This window comes from Natrix helvetica (genome assembly GCF_964273705.1).
Source record: "Natrix helvetica genome assembly, chromosome: 3".
In the NCBI taxonomy this organism is placed as follows: Eukaryota; Metazoa; Chordata; class Lepidosauria; order Squamata; family Natricidae; genus Natrix; species Natrix helvetica.
This window is the reverse complement of record NC_138549.1, coordinates 36,458,740-36,482,470: the sequence shown is the minus strand read 5'-3', so window position 1 is coordinate 36,482,470 and position 23,731 is coordinate 36,458,740. Positions and strand designations below refer to the sequence as shown.

Here is a 23,731-nt window from a genome sequence, read left to right as displayed (position 1 = left end):
GTTTGAGAAAATTTCCGTACTGTACGCTTGAGCAATAAAATAGCTCAATAGGTGTGGATCTGATTATTTGTACTTACAAATAAGACCTCTGGAAAGGGGCCCAATAGTGGTAAATCCCCCAAAGTACAATAACACAATAGTACGAATATGAGAAGAGTTTTCAAAAACTGAAGCATTATAATATATTAATTCACTAAAACCTCTCAAAACTAATAAAGATACTATAAATTGTCAGACTGGATGGGAACTGAATATCATGAACAGGTCTCGGTGCTGAACACAGCTCATGGATATACTCCTGATAATAAATTTCAATCTCTTAAGAGAACGAATGTTCCCTGAAGATCAGAATGACTGAGCTGGAGGAACAGGAATATATATATATATATATACATACTAAATTAACTAACTATAACTTTATGAAGTACTGGCAAATTAAATTAAGTAACAACAGTTTCCATGAGGTTAGCTCTAAAGATATTGCAGAAATGAGCAACTTGGGACAGAATAATACAGCTCCATGGGTAAAAATTCCTCACTGAGAAATTATATTATTAAAATATTGCCCAATGTGGATGTGACAGTAAGTAGGCTAATATGTGACAATACCATACTTACTATCATAAGAAAATGTAGGGCTTTTGTTAGTTGGAGGCAGAGTTGACATTACAAAAAAGTGGACAAACTAAATGAGAGAAGGGAGGTTGACATGGGGGATATTTCTTTTTTCTTTATAAAATCTGCTAGTTTCAGATATGGGACAGCAAGAAAGGGACAAAAGTCACATTCATCCATTCATCCACAATTCCTCCACTGCAATTAAGGTTCAAAGAAAAACAAAATACACTGTCTAAATTCATAACCTTCATGTATTGCTGCTGCAATCTGCTGCACCCCCTACAGATTACAACACATGCATGAGGGAATGTGGAAAGAGGCTACTCTATGTGGTCTCATCAAGCAGGTAGAAGAAGATTCTGCAGATATCCAAGTCCTGAAAACTTTAAAGGTGACAGCTTCTTGAATAGCACCTGGAAGCCAGCCAGTAACCATGCCAGGAGTCATAATTAGCACACAGATAGAGCTGTAAAAAGGCAAATGCTGCACCTCCTCTTTGAACAGGAATTGCAAGTTCAGAACTCCTAAATTACAATCCAGTTCAGTGAGGGACAGGCAGACCAGTCATCCTCTTTTGCTGAGATTGAGGTTCAAACTGTTCTTTCCCATCCAAACCTAAAATCCTACAAGCATCTCAAAAACACTTTGATGGCAACACCTGTTGTTCTATGTTGAGATTGAAAGTTGAGTATCAACAGCATACTGATGTCATCTAAACTTATGTCAATAAACAACTACCATATAATGTTTTCCTGCTTATCTCCTGGGAGATAAGATTGAACTCTTATCTCCCACCATCAGAAACGGAAAGGAAAAGCAGCAGGCAAACCAGTGCATTACTATATTAACAAGTGCAATGACTGTCTAAATTCCAGGCTCAATTGTGGTCATAAGTCAAGAACTATCTGTATCCTCGAATATAACAAGTCACATAATTACTTGAGTAGGGCTTCTAAACCAATCATTTTCATTGTCGTTTAGGCAATGCTCCATAATTTGTTTCCTTCTGCTTCTTTCTTCAGAAAATGATAATCAGGGATCTCTTAGCCCACACCCATGCATTTCTATTGAGCTACAAAGCCCCAGGGGACTCTTTTAATATTACATAAGCTTATTCATTTTCAGAAACCTAGCTAGTGTGTGTTTGTTTATTCCAGTATTTTTAAACTGGTTTCAGTGAGGACTCGGATCTTCTCTTTTCCATCTACACTTACTGTTATTGCTTTAAAAGTAGATAGAACCTGTTAGATTCGGGCAACGAGAGAACAGACTCCGGACAAGAAGTGACTTAACAGCTCTTTATTAATAGTAGTAGTGATCCAGCTTAGTGTGTGGTCTGAGGGTTCCCCTTTTATAGGGATCGGGTACGCCTCTCGACCAATCAGAGTGATCCCTAGTTTCCGCCCTAGCGGCGGACCTGAGTGGAGACGTATAGCGATATATGCTAATATCTAGCCACGTCGAAAGAAGAAACAGGTCCTGAGTCCAAACAGTTAATTAATAAAACCGGTACCTCGGGGGTGGGGTCTGTTAATAGTTCTGGAAGTGGGCAACGGCTGAGTGCGTCTGCATGCCCCAGAGTGGAGCCCGGTCGATGTATTAGCTTGTAGGAATACGCAGCCAGGAAAACAGTCCACCTGGTCATGCGCGGGGAAAGTGAGACTGGTGTGGGACGGTTTCCCGCCAAAAGTCCCAGCAATGGTTTGTGGTCCGTGATAAGTTCGAAGTCGCGGCCGTAGAGGTACTCGTGGAAACTTTTGACTCCAGCCACAGCGGCTAACGCTTCCCTGTCCATCTGGCTGTAGTTCCTTTCGGCTGATGAAAGAGTCCTTGAGTAGAATGCTATGGGCGCTTCGTTCCCGTTCGGCATTCGGTGGCTGAGGACCGCGCCGACCCCGAAAGGTGAAGCGTTGCAGGTCAATACCAATGGTAGCGTCTGGCTGTATTGCACGAGCAGCGATTCGGTGGTGAGCAGGCGCTTGACTGCGGCGAAAGCTGCTGCCTCGGATCGTCCCCATGTCCATTTTGCGTTCTTGGCGAGGAGTCGGTGTAACGGTTCAGCAACGGTCGCTTTCTGTCTCAGAAAAACGCTGTAGAAGTTAAGTAGCCTGAGGAATGCCTGCAACTCGGTCTGGTTACGTGGTGTGGGGGCGTCCTGGATCGCCTTAATTTTCTTCGATGTTGGATGTATGCCCAAACCATCGATTCTATATCCCCGGAATTCTACGTTAGGCACGTTAATTTGGCATTTTTCCTTTTTTAGGCGGAGACCCTTTTCTCTGATTCTGGCCAAAACAGTTCTAACTCTTTTTAATAGTTGCTCCTCATTTGCAGCTGACACCAAGATGTCGTCAAAATAGGGGACGACCCCGGGTATTCCCTGCAAAAGCCGTTCCATGACGCTCTGGAACAGACCGGGAGCAATGCTCACACCAAATTGTAACCGGTTGCATTTAAAAGCACCCCTGTGCGTCACTATAGTTTGGGCCTCCGCCGTGGCGCTGTCCACAGGCAGCTGCTGGTACGCTTGTGCCATGTCTAGTTTAGCGAATATTTTACCTGGCCCCAGTGAGTGCAATAGGTGCTGAACTACGGGCACAGGATACGCGCTCTGTTGTAGGGCGACATTAATTGTGCATTTATAGTCCGCGCAGATGCGGACTGACCCATCTGGTTTAACTGGGGTCACTATGGGGGTTTCCCAGCACGCGTGATCCACCGGTTCAAGGATCCCTTGCTCTACGAGTTTATCTATTTCTTTATCAATTTTGGGACGGAGTGCAAAAGGCACCCTTCTAGGTTTAAGTCGGATTGGCGCCACTTTGGGGTCTAAATTGAATGATATGGGTTTACCCACATACTTACCAAGACCGGGGCTGAACACATCCTCGAACTCCTTAAAAATCTGTTCAGCGCTGCTGTTCTCCACGGCGTTGATTCCGGTGACTTCTAACCCCAAGGCTTCAAACCAATCCAGTCCCAGGAGGCTCTGTAATGGCGCGCTAGCGACGGTCACAGGCAGTTGGGCTACGATGTCCTTGAACTGCACCCGAAACGTGCCTTGACCCACGATGGGGACCCTGTTCCCCTGGTAGTCTCGTAGCAGGATGTCTGGTGTACGTAGTTGTCGCTTTTTGAGGCTAGGGATTGCTTTTTTCATGGCGGACCATGAAATGATCGTTAGTGATGATCCTGTGTCAACTTCCAGCTCGCAAGGGGAGTCCTCCAGGAGGACAGTGACTTTCAGCTTTTTAGGCCGCTTGGTGCGGACCTGACCTATCGTTGGGAGATAGGTTCGCAATTGTTCTCTCTGGGTCAACTCTATCTCGGCATCGGTATCCTGGGGATACTCTTTTCCCGCGCTCTGGTAATACGCTCTTTCAGCTCGTTGTGTGTAATCTCTCTCGGCAAAATCTCTCGGGTTTCTCTCTGGGCGCCCTTTGTGCTTTCGCCAAGCCCCTGGGTTGGGCTTCTGTTGGCGGTACATAGGAGGCTGCCGTTGTGAGGCAGGGACTTCGCTCCGGCACACTCTTGCGATGTGCCCAAGTTTGTCGCAGTGCGAACAAACAACGTTTCTGAACCGACAAGTAGACCGGGGGTGGTTCCCTCCGCAGCTTGCACAGGGTGGCAAACGGAATTCGGGTTTACCCACTGGTCTCATGTGACTGCTCCGCATACGGTGACTGTCCTCGAACTCGGGATCCTCGACTTCTGGGTCGGTGTCCTCATAGTGAACTCTGGCGTGTCTGGATCCGGTCTGGGCCGCGCTGTATCCGCGTTGTATGGTCTCGGATGATCTGTCCGCTGATTCGGCCGCTCTCGCCTCGTCGAATGCAATCTGTAAGCTTAGATTGGGCTTGGCCAACAACCGTTTCTGAAGGGAAATGTCTCTCAACCCGCATATGAGGCGGCCCAGGATTTGCTCGTCCAGATCCCTGAATCCACAATGCATGGCTGCTTTCCGTAGAGCTGCAACGTACTGGTTGATAGATTCCCCCGCCTTCTGGTTCCTCGTGTTGAATCCTTGGCGGCAAACGTGGTGGGAAGGTTTTGGCGCGTAATGTGTTTGCAGCGTTTGTTGCAGCGCCGTCCATGTTACTGCTTGTATAGGCGTTGGTTCGGAGAGATCTCTGGCCGTCTCGAAGACTTCTTTCCCACAGTAGCTCAGGAATATGTTCTTCTTACGAGAGTCAGGCACTCCCGCGTATTCGTTTGCTTCGAGAAAACACTCGAACCTGATCATGTAGGACTCCCAGTGGTCGTTCGTTGGGTCGAACGGAGCTGGAGGAGTGTGCATCGCCATCTTGTCTGCGTTTGAATTTGCCACGCTGAGATGGCTGCCGGAATTCCCGCCGAATTCCTAGGCTGGATCGAATCCTTGGATTCTGGAGGTAGCGTCTTCGTCCTATCTGTCTCTCGATCCCATCCTCGTCGCCAGTGTTAGATTCGGGCAACGAGAGAACAGACTCCGGACAAGAAGTGACTTAACAGCTCTTTATTAATAGTAGTAGTGATCCAGCTTAGTGTGTGGTCTGAGGGTTCCCCTTTTATAGGGATCGGGTACGCCTCTCGACCAATCAGAGTGATCCCTAGTTTCCGCCCTAGCGGCGGACCTGAGTGGAGAGTTACAGCGATATATGCTAATATCTTACAGAACCATCACATTTTTCTAAGCTAGAACTCACACTCAGTTCTATTTCCCATTCCCTTTCTCTTTCCCACTAAGCTAACAGACTCATTGTGCTTGTAGCAAAAGTACTTTTGCAGCTCCTCCCCCCACCCTTATGTCAATGCATCCTCACACATCCAACCCCTTGCAAAATGTTTGTAAAAGAAATGCAGATGTATAGCCTGGAGTGTTTAGGAAATTTCCTATGTGAAAAATCTGTTACAATCAGGGATTATTTCAAATATTATTAAAATCAGGCATGATATTCTATCTAAAAGAAAATTAGGACATTAACTAAGCTTATTCTCAGGGATGCTGTGATGCCACCATACAATGCCAATGGATAGTATGGACTAGCACAATATGCATCATCAAAAGAGCCTTCACTCTATTCCCAGTAATGTACAAAAGTAATAACAACATGAAATTAACTCAATTAGCATAATTTTAAGAAACAATAGAACTTCCAATACTGAAATCGTACATTTCAAATGTATCACATCTGGTTATAGTTGTTCTTTACTAATTACAGTAGTAAAACAGCTATGGTAGACTTTTAAAGTAAACAGTTCAAATGTATCCTTACTCTTTGCTTTCAGCTTTATGTTATGATAGCTTTGATACAGCTACATTTAAACTTCATAGAGATGTTACAGTGTTTAGAGGGGGGTTTAATTTTTCCAGGGATTTAAAGTACTTACAGGGAAAACAGAATGTGTTTTGATGTATTAAGAGGTCAGCTGAACAGTTTATGGAAGCATCTGCAGAGAATTCCAAACGCTAACATGAGAAACCTAAAACTATTTTCTCCTGCTATTACAATAAAGTCCTTTGATCAATTTGGCCAGCATGAGAAAAGGAAAAATAGAGAGAGAAAGAGGAATGTCAATGATGCAGAAAGAAAAACAAAAACAGAATTAAAGTTCATAATCAAAAGTGGCTTCATGAATTTTTCTGCTTCCCAGTGACTTGAAATCAACTAAGCAAGATGACAATTTCATCCTGAGATATTAATGTGTAGAAAAACACTTTCATTCACATATTCTTTTTTGGGTTTTGCAAACAGTAACAGACTTTATTGTAGAAATTATGTGCATGCCATCTTTCTGTCAGGAAACTTAATGGCCCAATTATAAGTCTCCAGGTCTTAAACTGAGATTTAGAGAAATGGTTTCTGACCTTCTTTATATTACTCTTGCAGGTTTACCTCTTTCTCTAAAGTCGTATTGGAGCACTCAATCCCATCTAATCATCAACAATGTAGACCTTAAGTTCATTTTTTCTGTTTTATGCAAGAACTCTAAGACAGGTTGATGTAAATAAATAAACATAGATGTTATCTTTTTTTTAATCAAACAGTGGAACAGCTTGTCTCCAGAAGTTGTGAATGCCCCAACACTGGAAGTCTTTAAGAAGATGTTGGATAGCCATCTGTCTGAAACGGTATAGGGTTTCCTGCCTAGGCAGGGGGTTGGACTAGAAGACCTCCAAGGTCTCTTCCAACTCTACTATTGTATTGTATTGTATTGTATTGTATAAGTCAGTTTCAGCACCTCAGCAACTACTATCATCTTTACTAACCATTAGTGTGGTTAATGTACTGGTTCAAGTTCTTTGATTTTTTAAAAAAATTCTCTCTCTTTCTGCCAGAAACCTCTACTGTTTGAAAGTAAAAATCACTTCTTCCAGTTTCTCCCATCGAAATGGATTTTTGTTGTTGTTAATTCGAAACATAGTTGCCACAATGAATGATGTGAATAAAGCACTTGCAAGGATTAAAGTAACAGCCCAGACTTAACAATTGTTAAGAGGAAAGACAAAAAAAACAAAACAGTCTGGATAGGAGAACTTAGTAGAATAGAAAAGAAAGACCTGGAGAAAATACAAAGAATAGCAAACAGAAGTACAGCAACTGTGGCAAAAGCAAGTAAAGATAGTAGCAATTGTAATAGATGCCGTGGATGCAATCCCAAAATACATGGAGCACCACTTGAACGCCATCAGCATTGAAAAAAATCCCTATCAGTCAATTGCAAAAAGCAGCTTTACTTGTAACAGTTTACATCTTGCTATAGTACCTTTAACACCATCAAACTTTTACTTCTGCCTATCCCAGGTTCTTGGGAAGGAATTGATAGGTGGATAAAAATGCCAAATCCAGTCTAAACTTCTGGCTGACTGTGCAACAAACAACAACAACAATAATAAGAAGAACAACAACATCAACTTCTTGACATGGACATGGCTTAAGATGGGACCCATCAAGAAAGAAATGGAAGGTTTAATACTGGCTGCTCAAGAACAAACACTACAAACTAATGCCATGAAAGCGAAGATTCAAAAATCCACTGACAATCCAAACAGCTGACTTTGCAACAACAAAGTCGAAACTGTTTCATATTTAATATGTGGATGTAGCAAAATGATTACAAAGTTAGACATGACCGAGTTTCTAAATTAATCTACTGGTCATTATATAAAAAATACGATTTACCTGAATCCAGAAAGTCATAGGAACATAAAAGTGGGAAAAGTTATCGAAAATGAGATGACAATCTTATGGGACTTTTGCATACAGACGGATCGTCATTTGGAACACAACACGCCAGATATCACTATTGTAGAGGGCCAAAGTGTACAGTTTATTGATATCGCTGTACGAGGAGATGCCAGAGTTGAAGAAAAAGAACTCGAAAAAAATCACGAAACATTGTGACCTGGTCATCGAAACTACATGCCTATGGATGAAACATGTAACAGTGTAATCAGGGCACTTGGTATCATGTCCCAGAATTTTATAAGATCCATCAACAAATTCCAGCGGAACTGCAAAAAACTGTGCTACTCGGAACATCTTATATTTTAAGAAGATACTTGGTTGATACCTAGGACGCTGGCAGCCATTAGCACCAGTCACTGGTATTTATAATGCATTTTTGAATGTTCAGTTGGCTGAGTTTCATGTTTAATGAATAAAGTAAATAATGATGATGATGATGATGATGATGATGATGATGATGATGATGATGATGATGATGAAAATAAAGCAGTCTTTTGTACTGATTACCAAATACCTTTTTTGAAATCCTACTTTAGTTAAAAATATTAAATAATATCAACTCATGCATTTGTTGTTGGTGGCAACCTTGTGGCCTACAATATATGGTTTATGGTTTATTTAATTGGTTTATTTAATTTATAGACCACCCCCTCTCCCCGTAGGGACTCGGGGCGGTGTACAGACCATTCATAATCAAAACAACAGAAAATAACATAAGGCATAGAACAAAAACAACACACACACACTGTCTGTATATAAAACCCCAAAACCAATTTAAATAATTAAAAACAATTTTAAAACCCGTTTAAAACCCCAATATAAAATTTAAATATATATATTTAAACAATATATATTCTCATTCTACCCTTATGCCCAAATATAAGAGTTATTAATGGAACTTTGCAACTTCAGTAGTATCAATGCAAATCTCGAATCTTAATTGCATTTTAATAAAATTCTTTCTCGGTTAAGGTTACAGTAGTTTTTGTCTTCTCAAAAATGTTTTGAGGAATTTCCTACACACACACACAACACACACACACACACAGTTTTTTTTTAATTAGCCCAGAACCTGATTTCACAATGAATGATGATACAACTGTACAAGGAAAATTTCCTGTGGTTTTATACACAATTTATTTGCCAATTCTTTTTCAATATCTTTACTAAATGTTAAAAAAGGATAATATACAGCTCATATAATAGGAAAAAAGACAGGATAAAAAGGCAAAGTTAAAAAGTGACAAAAACACACACACACAAAATAAATAAGAGATGATCTCCAACTTTTTCCAGTACAGAAAACAACAATACAATATTCATCTAAGCCTCTTTCTAGGCTTAGATGAATAATATTAATATATAACAATCTTTAAAATGCTAATAATCAACATAAAAAGTCATATATTCTTAGTTGAAGTTTAATCTAATATACCTATTAACTATTAAAAAATCATTCCCGTATGTTTAACAAATGTAATCCTCAAATCCCCCAGTCAAAAGTTCACTTTTCTCCTTTTCCTATAGGAAATCTATCAGTAATCTCTAAACTACAAGACTTACTGAACCTGTGTGCATCTGGTTGGGGAACAGCAGATTTTAACTGAACCCTAGCAAGACTGAGTGGCTCTGAGTTTGGGGGCACTCTAGATCTGGGATGTTACCATTTTCGGTATTGGATGGGGTAGCACTGCCCCAGGCAGACCTGGTACACAATCTGGGGGTCCTTGAGTGGTGTGCTTTAACTTAATTTAATATTTTTTTAATGTTGCTTTGTTTTTTCTGAATTGGTCAATCTGAACATCTACGATGTTAGAAATACTAGGAGGTTTTGGTTTTGGTTTGCTATTGCACCTGCGCTCCCCCCCCCCAAAAAAAATTGTACACTGCAAAATAGGTTTATGCATTCAGGTCTCCTCTTTGCTTAGTGACTCAGTTCTCTTAAGTTTATCCAAGATTATCAAGGTTATTCACCTTTTGAAAATTCTTTTTCTGTTGCATACAGCTATTTTTATTCCCCCCCCCCTTACTTTTCTATAATTTCTGATCCATGGAGGCACACTGCAACTTTTAGTGCTTCTTCAAATGTTCACAAAATAAAACGAATTTCTTCTACTCAAGGTCCCAGGGACCAAAGGCAGTAGGAGCTTTGACATATTACATCATGAGATACAAAGATAAGCCTAACTCGTTGTTCCAATTATCTTTATGATTGTGGACACAACTATTCAAATCCCTGTGGAAAAACAAGAGTGATTAACTGGCAAATAAGGAACTAACTTGAAAATGCACAGGCTAAATTACAAATGCAAGATCAAATTCATAAAAATGTGATAGATCTCTTCTAAATTTAGTAGCTGAAACCTCAATCAATAAATACAAACAGCCCGAAATATAAATGACAGTGCTAATTTAGCAGAATTAAAGAGCAACATGCACATTTCTAATGAGAAAGCAGACACCTTGTAATACCCACTCCATGATATGTTGCTAAGCAACAAGATATAAAAAGATGTACAATAGTGGTAATTTCTTCCACATATGAAAAGAGCACCCTACAAGGCATTTATAATGCATTCCTCCAGAACAAAAATCCGTAGAGACTACTTAAATTTCCATTTTCTATAATACAGATTGTTAAACAATTATGTATTTTGTTTTTGTTTTATTTTGTTTTTGCCTGTGATCTTATTTAATCATTAAATAAGAATTCTGTAGAAATAACAGCAGCAGCAGCAACAAATGAAGTGCCAACCACTTCTCCAATAAATCTGATAAAGAATCAAGCTTCCAAGTCAATAAAACATGATTTACAAATAATTGCTGGATTAATATATCACACCAACCTAAAAATTTTTTAAAAACTATATTTTGGCTTAGTAACTTATGTGGATCAGCTCAATATTAAAGAGTAAAATCCAATTAACTACCTCAATTTGCATATCTTACCTGCATATTTTAAAGGTATTTTTTTAAATACTACCTGCAAATTCTTGTTTTATTAAAATATATTTGGAAAGCTTAATATTAATCTGTTTCTTTATTGTTCAATAAATAAATACATCTTAATCAGTTTCTATACAGTTAACACTTTAGTTTTATATATAGCTGAATGCAAGTTCCAATTGTTTTTTCATCTAGAATGCACTATTAAAGTGTATAGTACATTCTTTAACTCAGGGTCATTGGAACATTTGTTTCTTATTCAAGAATATTACATACATGCATGCATACATGCATGCAAAAAAGCACTAATATTGTTACTAACATTGTACTGACTTATTAAATAATTTGCTAGAGAAACTGTAGTTGGCTAAGTATGGCAAGTAACATAATAATACAATAATACAATAGCAGAGTTGGAAGGGACCTTGGAGGTCTTCTAGTCCAACCCCCAGCCTAGGCAGGAAACCCTATACCGTTTCAGGCAAATGGCTATCCAACATCTTTTTAAAGACTTCCAATGTTGGGGCATTCACAACTTCTGGAGGCAAGTTGTTCTACTAATTAATTGTTCTAACTGTCAGGAAATTTTTCCTCAGTTCTAAGTTACTTCTCTCCTTGATTAGTTTCCACCCATTGCTTCTTGTTCTACCCTCAGGTGCCTTGGAGAATAGTTTGACTCCCTCTTCTTTGTGGCAACCCCTGAGATATTGGAACATGGCTATCATGTCTCCCCAAGTCCTTCTTTTCATTAAACTAGATATACCCAGTTCCTGCAACCGTTCTTCATATGTTTTAGTCTGCAGTCCCCTAATCATCTTTGTTGCTCTTCTCTGCACTATTTCTAGAGTCTCCACATCTTTTCTACATTGTGGCGACCAAAACTGAATGCAGTATTCCAAGTATTACCAAGGCATTATAATATTACATATCACATTATAAAATGTTTTTTATGACAATGAAAAATATTAGGCTAATAGATAACAAAAGCCCTATAGGTAGTCCTCAGTTAATGATGGCAAGTGGGACTGTAAAGTGTGACATCACATGACAGAAATTCTGGCGCTTCCAGTTGTCATCATTAAGCAAATCCTCATGGGACATTAAGTAAGAATGTCTAAGGTTGCCATTTGCAACCTTCTGCTGATTTCCTTTTTGTCTTTCCTTATAGGAAGCTCACAAAGAACATCGCAAATGGTGACCACATGACTATGGGGCGCTGTGACAGCATAACTGTGACTGAGTCAAGCAAAAATACTACAACCTGTGTAGGAGACCAGGCTGAACCCAATGGCGGGGCCAAACACATTAACTGCAGTTAAAGGAAGATTACTGTGAAGAAAAATAAAATATTTCCAAAAACCATGAAACAAAGTTCTCTTCATTCATGCTGTGATTTGTAATGGATTGTGGGAATGACCTTGGGGAAAGAGAGAAGAGGTGCTGCCCAGGAAACAATCAGAAAAGAGAAGCAGGAGTCCCCAATGGTTTAAAGGTAAAAAAAAAAACTTAGACAGGATTTTTGAATGGAATAAGCAGTTAAAAGTGGCAATAGAAAGTTTTGCTTTTTCAAGATTGCAAGCTTCTGTTAATGTAGCTTTAAAATAAAATAGATTTAACTCATTTAAATGTGTTTTCTGTTTAGTTTATCTGGGAAGCCTGACAGATTAACAGGTTAACAAATCTGTATATGATAGTAGAAATAACATGAAATAGCAACATTTTAGTGTTACTACTACTTAAAACAATTGTTTTAGATTGCCAGTAGCTCATTTGTTAGACAGAATAATTAGATAACGTAGAGAGCTAGCTACACAAAGATGAATAAAAGATGAGAGACATTGTTATGTATTGAAAAATATAAAAATATGTAAATACATAAAGGCAAGTGAAGTGTGATATAGCCTAATCGTTGGTAATTCAAATCCCAGTCCATGCATACATTTAAGCTCTTTTTAATAGGAATAAGAATAATAATCAGTTTACTGTCAGGTTCATGTACTTTCTATATGATTTCATATTTTAGTTAGTTAAAAAAGAACCTTAATAACAGTGTGTATTGGTTTTCTTTCTTTTAAAAATATAAATAAATACATGTATATTTTAACACAGTATTTAGCAAGTGAGAAAATCATGTTGTTATTAATACATTCCTGGATAATTCTATATTTAGATTCTCTTAGTCATTGCTAATTATGTCTTTTCACAATTAATTACTTCATTTCTGGCAGCATTGTCATTTTATTCATTAAATGTCAAAATGAATGCCCTGACCGATTAGATGCCTACATTTTTCTTAAGTGCACAATATTCTATCAACACATAGAAAATTAAAGTACCAGTCAACTTATAGCATATGTCAATTCCTATGGTTTTTAATTGATAAGATCAAGAGCTGTCAAGTTAATCATCAGAAAATCACAAAAGATCTGTATTGTAATCTATTCTGAAAATACTGATTTAACTAAAACAACAATAAAGCAGCTTAAAAATCTCCTACTTGCTCTAGGAGTCAGCATTTCCTAGGCATTTCTTTTGAAAAGTCAGAGAACTTTTATTTGAACTTATTAATCATTTCAGATAATAGCAAGACATTTCAGTTCATCTACATCTTCTCTTGTGTGGCATATATGTACGTTTTTCAGTCTTGTGATAGATGTATTTATATTTTATAAGATTAGAATTTTCTGAAATAAAAGTGACATATCTAAAATGTTAAATATTTATTCAATTGGAATTTTGGGGAGTAAAATAGAATAAAATAAAGGAAGCAAAATTGTATTGCTCCCTTTAAATTGTGTGAATTCAACTTTTTGAATTCTGATAAAGATTTGTGGTAGAACTTGGAGAACTTTTTAAAATATACAATATAGAAATGGAGAAACATTTCTCAATTTCTCATCCAGGGAGGTATAATATTATGCCTTTTTAATATTTCCTAAAATATTTCATTCTTCTAGGATAGGAAAATGCATTCATTCTAATTTGAATTTGAATGTAATTTGAAAGTAGCAGACCTTCCCAAAGTCTTAATGCTATAAAGCACTGTGAAGTGGTATATAAATTATTGCTATTTAAGTTAAACACCTTTTTAGGAACACAAAGCCACTTAGTCCATACCCACTATCAGGCTAATATTGCTAATGAAGGTGTAAACGATCCACCAGACAAGAAGTTAGGCAATAACTTTATTTAAAGTACCAAAAAAATCTACTCTGTTCAAGAGTCTGCCACTTTGGATGTTTGAAGGGAGGTAATAACAAGATCCATTATCTCTCCAATTTATAAAATATAAATTAGCATTGGAAAAGTTTTGGTAGTTCAAATGATCACTTATTTATTTATAAAATATATTACTGAGATGGCTATCATGAATGAAAATTAATTATTAAATGTAACTAATTAAAGACTGAACAGGCATCAGATAGGGTAAATGTCTTAATTTTACATAGTTTCTCTTTTCTTTAATTCATTTCATATTGTTTGTATATCAATTTCCAATGTTTATACAGGGCCATAAAATTGTTATGCTTTATATTCACTTTGGAAATCTGATACTTTTTTTGGTACAATAGTTTCACTCGTCGAATATTTCAGCTATACATCTGTGTATGAATTACTTGACTGGAAAACTTAATCACACAATATTGAGAACAGAGAGATCTATTTTACTTCACATGTTAATTTTCAAACAGTAAATTAGGATTAATTAGGTTAAAATGAAATTTAGATTTATTTAACTAAACTAAAACATTCTAAACTAGCATCAAAAAATACACATGCTAAACTATGAAATAGCTGATCAATTCATTTTAGTCCTACCCGTAAAATTTCTTCAACACAGTCATCATCACCTACTCCACTGTCCTGTAAACAAAGAGGAAATAGATATAAAGTTAGAATTAATAGCCATCGTACATGAATACATGCCTTCTGGCAACATCTATGCAATGCTGGCGGATTGCTTCTGGAAATCATGCCATTTTTCTAAAATGTGTTTTAAAATAGAACAGAGAAGAGGAAATCTGAGAAGATGAATATACAATTATTATATATGCCTCTTTTCAAAAATAGTAAAAGATAAGGAAAAAATGTAAGTGTAGTTTTTTTCACCAAGTATAACATCAGAAATATTATGATATGCTCTCTGCCAAAGCCCATTTAAATTACAAGTGCCCTACCACAGGTTGGCCATAATCCATTGGGAACTTCTTTGCTATAACAGTCATTGAAATTAAATGACTACTATGTAATTTAGTGTCATGGATATTATACAGGAGATGTTTAAAGTTGTATAACATTTACATGTACTGACACAGCCTGCCAAAACAGTATCTTAACTGATACTGGCTGCACTTAAAATGAAAGCAACAATTCAACTGCAGATGAAACTAAAAACAGCATGAAAATTACCATCTCCATTGTATAATTGAGCTATCAAATAATATTAGACTATCCTATCTTGAAAAAAACAATGTATCCCAGTTTTTAAAAATATAAAATATACTCCTTATAATTTAAGAATGAGATTAATATAATGAAAAAAAAATAACCCCCATGTTTTTAAAAGGTTGGATATCAGGTTTTGTACTTGCATTGTAAAAGTATAACTCAAAATGCACCAAAGATCCCACATTGTAAGAAAATTGAGCGGTTTTTTTAAAAATCATATGATTTGGTGTAGCTCAGCCATATTTCTATTTTGGTTTTAATTTACAACATGCATTAACACAATTTGACAAGTGGGTAAAAGTTCTAAATTAAACACACTGGACCCTACATATACTCTAAACCAGGGAGGGCAATTATGGTTCCTTTATGACCTGTGGATTTCAACCCCCAGAATTCCTGAGCCAGCCAAGAATTTGAGGCGTTTAAATCCACAGGTAGTAAAGGGGTCATAGTTGCCCACCCTTGCTCTAACCCAAGCCTGGGAGAAAGAATCAAATTTTCGGGAAATTTTAAACATGTCCAGGGAGAAGAAAGCAGATTCTTTTATTTTATTCATTGCTGGAGAAAAATTATTGTGCCACAAAGCTTACATATTTATTGCTCTAGTTTTGTCCTGAACTTCAAGATAAAAATTAATTCAAAAGCTTATCTTATGAAGGTTTTACTTCTTAGTTTTCAACTGTTTGAAATCTGAAAGGAGAAATTATGGCTTCATGGAAAGGAAATGCCAGATGCACATATTTTCTCTTCCTATTATGGGATCTCTACATTCTAAAAATAAAAGCTGTCACTGTAATGTATCATGACAAGGAAGTTCCTTCAGGGGCAAAAGTTCACTTCAAGTCATCTTCTTGTTTACCAGTAGTATGCTTCTTTTCGTAAGCAAAAAAATATTGAAATGCCTTCTTCCCATTTCATGTTCCTGAACTATACAAATTCAAATTATGTGGAAAAATACCAGATCCAGATTCGCTCTGCTTATAACAACGCATACTCTGTGTGAATTGATGCACATTTAACAACGAGCAGACATATTGAATTAAATAGGCCTTACTTGTGAATAAGTATCTGGGTAGGATTATAATAATAATAATAGCAATATAATTGCATAACTTTTTCATGTGTTTCATCTGTTTAAAACCTTCAAACACTCATTAATGTATTTTATCCTGTATAAATACATACACACAAATAAGATAATAGAAAAGACATAACAAATACATTATATGGGTTGTGCAAAAAACAGCTTTGTGAGCAAGTATCCTAGAGTATGGGAATTGAAATGTCAATAACTAAAGGTGACATTATGGAAGAGATGTAGCAATATAGCAATATATGATCAAGTTATTGAAATTACTTTATCTGTGTGGACAGATTGATATGACAATTAAATAATGTTTGACATTTTGTAAAATAACAAGTGAACTTACATAAGAATAATTCTTATTAATTTTTAATTGTAGCCCTGAATCAGTGCTTTCCATGGAGATGATTAAAAACTGCAAGATGGCAATCATCACAATGTAAGCCCCACCCCTTTTGTGTGCCGAGTAGGGCTTCAATCACAACAATGTGTTAGCCATCGTGTAGATATCGACAAATCACTGTAGATGCACCTGCTCTGAATCTTGAGCAATTTTTTAGAATGTTATCATCAAAATATATATGTGAGCTGAGGCGACCCTGCCTGAAATGCTTTGTATTCTGAAGAGAAATAAATCCAAACTGAGCTAATTTGTGTACAGCTGCCAGTAATATAAACATGCTGGTTAGAATTCTTTATACAGCAGATGCCTTTGTATTTCATATTTCAAGTAAGTTAATAAGCAGATGTCAAAACTCTGAATTAAAATTCCCAGAAGAGGGAAGAACAAAGGACAATAAAAATGATTTTTAAACAATCATAGCGAAAGAGGCGGTGGTGAGGCCCTTGCTTAAGAGGCCTTCACTCGACCCAATGGAGCTAGCTAATTATCGTCCACTCTCCAACCTTCCGTTTCTAGCGAAGGTTGTAGAGAATGTGGTGGCGCAGCAGTTTCCACGACACCTTGACGAATCCGAGTATCTAGACTCACGCCAGTCCGGCTTCCGACCCGGGCACAGCACAGAGACAGCCTTGGTCGCGTTGGTTGATGATCTCTGGAGGGCCAGAGATAGAGGTTGTTCCTCTATCCTGGTCCTATTAGACCTCTCGGCGGCTTTTGATACCATCGACCATGGTATCCTATTGCGCCGGTTGGAGGGGATAGGAGTCGGAGGTACCGTTTTGCGGTGGTTTGGCTCCTACATCTCCGACCGGAGGCAATGTGTGTTGACAGGGGGACAGAGATCGACCCCGAGGCCGCTCACTTGTGGAGTGCCACAGGGGTCGGTCCTCTCGCCTCTCCTGTTCAACACATATGTGAAGCCGCTGGGTGAGATCATCCGTGGTTTTGGGGTTGAGTATCACCTCTACGCTGATGATACTCAGCTGTATATTTCAACTCCAAACCACCCCAACGAGGCTGTCGAAGTGATGTCCCGGTGTTTGGAGGCCGTCGGGGTCTGGATGGGGGACAACAGACTTAAACTCAACCCCTCCAAGACTGAGTGGCTGTGGCTACCGGCACCTCGGTTCAGCCAGCTGATCCCATCGCTGGCCATAGGGGGCGAACAATTGCCCCCTGTGGAACGGGCGTGCAATTTGGGCGTCCTCCTTGATGCCCGGCTGTCAATGGATGACCATGTGGCAGCCGTGGCAAGGGGGGCGTTCCACCAGGTTCGCCTGGTGCGCCAATTGCGCCCCCTACTGGACCGGGATGCCCTACGCACGGTCACTCATGCGCTGGTGACGTCCCGCCTGGATTACTGCAACGCTCTCTACATGGGGCTGCCCTTGGGACGCGCCCGGAGACTGCAGTTAGTTCAGAACGCAGCCGCGCGGGCTGTGATGGGGAGTACGAAGTACTCCCACGTAACACCTCTCCTGCGCGAGTTGCACTGGCTGCCTGTGGTTTTCCGGGTGCGTTTCAAGGTGCTGATTACCATCTTTAAAGCGCTCCATGGCACGGGACCTAGTTACTTGCGGGATCGCATCCTCCCACATACATTCCTGCGGCCAATACGCTCACACAGGGAGGGACTTCTCCTGGTGCCGTCCACTAGGCAATGCCAGCGGGCAACACCGAGGAGTAGGGCCTTCTCTGTGATGGGCCCAACCCTCTGGAATGACCTCCCCCCCGACATTAGAACCACTTCTGACCTCCGCTCCTTCCGGCAAAAACTGAAGACCCACCTGTTCCGATTAGCAGGCCTGGCATAATTCAACTGTCCTTCCTGGCAAATGTATTATATCTGGTTATTTTAGGGGCTTTTTAATTTACTGTATTTGTTTTTAGGGGTTTGAATTTATTTTATATCTGCTTTGTACAGTTCTTTTAACTACATTTTAACCTCCTCCATGTCAATTGTCAACTGTACATATTTAATTTAATTTTATTGTATCCTGTTATATTTTGTATGAACTGTACACCGCTCCGAGTCCCTTGCGGGAGATGGGGCGGTCTAGAAGCATTAAATATTATTAAATATTATTATTATTATAAACAGCATCTACTTCTGATAAATATAAATGCTAGCATAAAATGTTATTAGGCTACAGAGATGTTCTTTTGTTTCAGAAATATGTTTTGTTCTTCAGCAGTGTCATTCATCATCTTAATAAGCTCTCCATATGTAAATTAAATAGCAAAGTTTGATTCATTCAAATACATTTTTGTATTGTGTTAGATCATTTTTTAACATTTATTTCATTCCTTTCACTGCTGAATAACTTCATAGTATTTGTGTAATTTAAGGATTCAGTTCATACCCTGGAAATGTTTTGTCATTAACTCTTATTCAGTTTTGCTTTCACTATGAAAATTTCAAAATCTCATTTAGGAGTATAGTGTACAAATTAATATTGGATCCACCCTCTTTTGCCTTTCTTTTAAACAGAATTGTATATTTTTTTATTAAAAAAAACATGTATTGTCCCTTTGTAACCCCCCCCCCCCAATTAAGTTCAGTGATTTTATAGTTAAACATGTACAATTAACTGACACGTCAAGTATTTATAATTAGCACTTTCATGATCTTTATAGAACAAGATGTTATTATTTAATTTTCTGGTGGTAGAAAAACCACACAGTCATATTGTATGTTTGTCTATTTTGGGGTAAATAAGCATTTCTTTAGTATTCATTAAAGCACATCATTTTTAAATTTTATTTTCAAAACTTACCTAGCCTTGCTGGCCAGAAATAAAAATAAGTTTCATATTTAAGTTAGTTGAAAGTACTGCAAAGAACACATATAACATTTTTTTTCCAGAGAACTGGAAAAGGTATTAGCATTTAGCATGGATATATCATTTGTTATGTCATTTAAAAAGATTTAAAGAAAAATAAAGAGAAATTTATGTTAAATTCAATACAATTTAAATTTTACATTTTGCTTATTTAGCCATATTTGAAAAGAACTTTAAACACTGCTTGCATTTTTTACTATGTGGGGTAAACAAAACCACTCAAAGTTTAATGCAGTGAGTTTCTCTAGTTATAAGAAACATTCATGGACTTTATATGCCAGGGATGGGTTCCAGCAGGCACTACTGCCTGTTCGTTCCTGTGCGCGCTGCGTGCTTGATACTATTAAAATTGTTCTGTATATGTGCAGAACTGAAAAACAAGATGGCAGCACCTACAGCACCACCTGGGGAACCAGTTCAGGGGCAGGCCTGGGTCGCTGCCGCTTCCAGCAACCCAGGCCGCCAAATCACTACTAGTTTGGGCAAACTGGTCTGAACCGGTAGGACCTTCCACTGGTGTACGTGAGTAGAAATTCATGGAGTAGGATTTCCTACCTAAGCAGGGGGTTGGACTAAAAGACCTCCAAGGTCCCTTCCAACTCTGTTATTCTATTATATTCTAAATTATTTCAACTGAAATAATTATATTCAAGGAAGTTTTCAATGCAAAGAATTTCTGACATAGGATTGATGCTCAGAACATGGCCCATAATTGCACCAATTATGTCCATGTGACTAAACTTTCCTGTTTATTCAATGATTTTTAGAATCCTGTCTATGAATTATGCCTACATGAAAAAGAAGCTGACTTTTTATGATTACAAATAAAAACAAAATCATTTGGTTTATGGGAAATGTTCTGGAATGGTTATTAAAATTCAATATTACAGGAAAGCAAAGAAATATAAAATGCAAAAACGAAACACTTCAAAAGCATAATTTTTCCACTTTATATAACAATGTGAAGTTACCAACTGACACTCCAAGTCAAATGTGATGCAACCTGCATATTAAACGTTTAATTAGATTTGAAAGTTAACCATGGACAGCATATCTTCACAACAAAATACTGTAAAGCAGGGATATCAAACTTGTGGCCCGCGGGCCAGATGTGTCACGTGCTGGCTCTGGCCCCGCCCGGTTTAGCAAAGGGGGAAAAAGTCCCAATACATCATGACACCGCCATGATGACGCGAGTTTGACACCCCTGCCATAAAGCAACCTGTTATAGTAAAAGCAGTTATAGGGATCAGGCAGCATAATTTTTTTTAATGTTTAGCCCTCAGAAGTTCCCGTGCTTGTATATGTCTACAAATAAAATGCCTTCTGTTCAAGAAGTAAATGCCCTGGGCAGGCACTGATGTTGTTATATTTCCTTGTTCATTTTCCCTACTTGGTTGCCACGACTGTCATAAAATATTAAGCTATAGCTGTGATGAGTGTAATATGAAGAATGCTTTAGGGTTTTGTTATTTTGTCTGCTCTAATTTATCAGAGATTTCTTTGACTAAGACTTAGAACAATTATGAGTCAATCTGTATTTTAAATAAAGCTGTCATTTTAAAAGCCTGGATCCCAGGTGAAAAATAGCATGGATCTAATACTGGGGTACCACTCTGCCCAAGAGGTTAATAAAATCTGAACAATGAAGCAAACAAGATAGTTAATCAATACCATCAGACCACTACTTTTATCCATTAAGATCTTCATTTTCAACTCACTGAACATCATTACAGCAGAGAACTTGGACAGTCAATCTCCATGTACCGACACTAAATAAATAAATTAATTTAGATGGTCATAAAAATGACATTGCTGAATTGTGCCATCTGATCTTTTAAAAGTATTACTCCTGGTGTTAATAACTATTCTAAATAAGAAAGTGAAGCAGCATATTTTATTGCTTTTAGGTTTTTAATACATAAAATCAAATACTACGTATTATATTTATGGTATGTTCAAGCACTTTGCTTTTAAGCAAAGCAACTTAATTCATACCTTGTATTAATATGGTAGTCAGACCCCTTCAAATTTTTTGTCTTCCATTTATCACATTCTTATTTTAATGTATGTGTCTGTGTGTCTAAAGAAGAATAAAATATAAAACATTCATCACTATGTACATTTTTATTATTTTAAGAATTATACAGGGTCATCCATCTTAAGAAACACAGCTTGAAGTGGTTCACAACACTGTTTATGAAGAATAAATTAAAAATCATTGAAATAATATTATTATCTTAGAATATATTAACGCAGAAATGAGACTTTCTGATATTCATCAGAAATGGGTATAAATTACAAGTTCTAATACACTGAATATTGATTTAGTAATACAGATCACTATAGTTGTAGTTTTTTAGTAATATGTAAGTACTGCTTCCCTGACAAATTGTTATTTTTCCAGCATGTGTCCTTCACAAAGAGTTATCTTTGTGCAAGAAGTAAAATTTATAATGCAAAAGGTGCCATCTTTCTTTAAACCATTGTATCTCATTTTTGCTTTCTTGAGTAAATATCAACAGTACTTTTTCCCACTAAAAGGATGACAAGGGGAGACATCCCCATTTCTTCTGGTACCAAAAGAATGAGGCATATTTTTTCCTACTTAGCTCAGAACACTTCCTTAATGTAATATCCCTTAACAGCATCAACCAACTTCTTACTATTTTACCCAGATCTGAATGAATACAGATAGTCCTCAACTTACAATAGTTCATTTAGTAACTGTTTGACGTTACAACGGCACAGAAAAAAATGAGTTATGATTGTTTTTCACACTTATGACCGCTGCAGTATCCCCATTGTCACGTGATCAAAATTCAGAAACTTGGCAACTGATTCATATTTATGACAGTTGTAGTGACCTAGGCTCATGCAATCCCATTTTGCAACCTTCTGACAAGCAAAGTCAATGGGGAAGCCAGAGTTACTTAACAACCATATTACTAACTTAACAACTGCAGTGATTCATTTAACAACCTTGGCAAGAAAGATCAGAAAATAGGGCAAAATCACTTAACAAATGTCTCACTTAGCAACAGAAATTTTGGGCTCAATTGTGGCCATAAGTAGAGGACTGCCTGTAATTGAATTATTTTTGATGGCCAGACATGCAGCGATAGGCAACATTAGCAAAGGAACATATATATTTTTGGTTCCCAAGCTTTACTCCAATACTTGTAATATCGTCACCTATCAGCTGCTTCAATACACAAGGACTTTTCTTTCTTTAATAAGATACATACAATCATCTGCAATCAATGCCCCTCTAGATTCTGCACAGGACAAACAAATTACTGGATACAAATTTGACATCAGGACTCCAAAACAAGGACATAGTAAAAACAGAATATTTTAATCTGAGATAACTTTGCACTATAGATTTTAAAATAGTGTTTTTGGAACAAAAAAGCCATCACACATTTAAGCACGGGGTAATAGAACTTGAAGTCTGAACAAAGAGAAACACAATATGTCTATAATATATTACAGTGAAGAAGAAACCACCTTCTTGGGATGAGGTGTCCTTGGTACTTCCTGGGCTTGGTTGTTTTCTTGCATATGTTTCATTACCCAAACTAAACTCAACTAATAATGGTAATGAAACATCTGCAAAAAAACAACCAAGTTCAGAGATCACCAAGGAACCCTCAATCAAGTCCTTGAGTCTTACAAGATTGTTTTTTGCTTCAACTTCCAGAATTCTTCAGCTACCATCCTTTTGAAATCCATACATCTTCAAGGGGTTGAAGTTGAAAAACACTACTATATACTATATAATAGTCCATTCATTTCCAATGTAGACTTTTCTGGAGTCAAAATGATATCACTGATAACATATGATAGGCTTTGAGGAAATACTAAAAATGTATACAAATCATTATTTCCTTTCTGAAGTCTATGGGATGAAATCAGATGAACCGATAAAACTTAAGGAAGATAATCAATCTGTCTTCAGTCAGAATCTCAGGGAAAGAGTAGTCTTGCTCAGGTGGTATTAAACTCTCCAAATACCAGTAAAGTATCAAAGGTATGATTTCCTTAGAGAGGAATGAGGCCTTCCATCCTTCCAAGGTTGGTAAAATAAGGACCCAGAATGTTGGGGGCAATATGCTGCCTCTGTAAACTGCTTAGAGAGGGCTGTTAAGCACTGTGA

General features: G+C 37.7%; 1 protein-coding gene across 1 annotated transcript in view; it reads right to left on the bottom strand.

The window, feature by feature from the left end:
• AFF3 (ALF transcription elongation factor 3) overlaps window positions 1-23,731 on the bottom strand; it is a 192,892-nt gene that overhangs the window by 116,053 nt on the left and 53,108 nt on the right. The window contains exon 3 of the mRNA XM_081946775.1: window positions 14,613-14,657. Within this exon, the coding sequence (XP_081802901.1) occupies window positions 14,613-14,657 (45 nt within the window). The remainder of the gene's footprint in view (window positions 1-14,612; window positions 14,658-23,731) is intronic.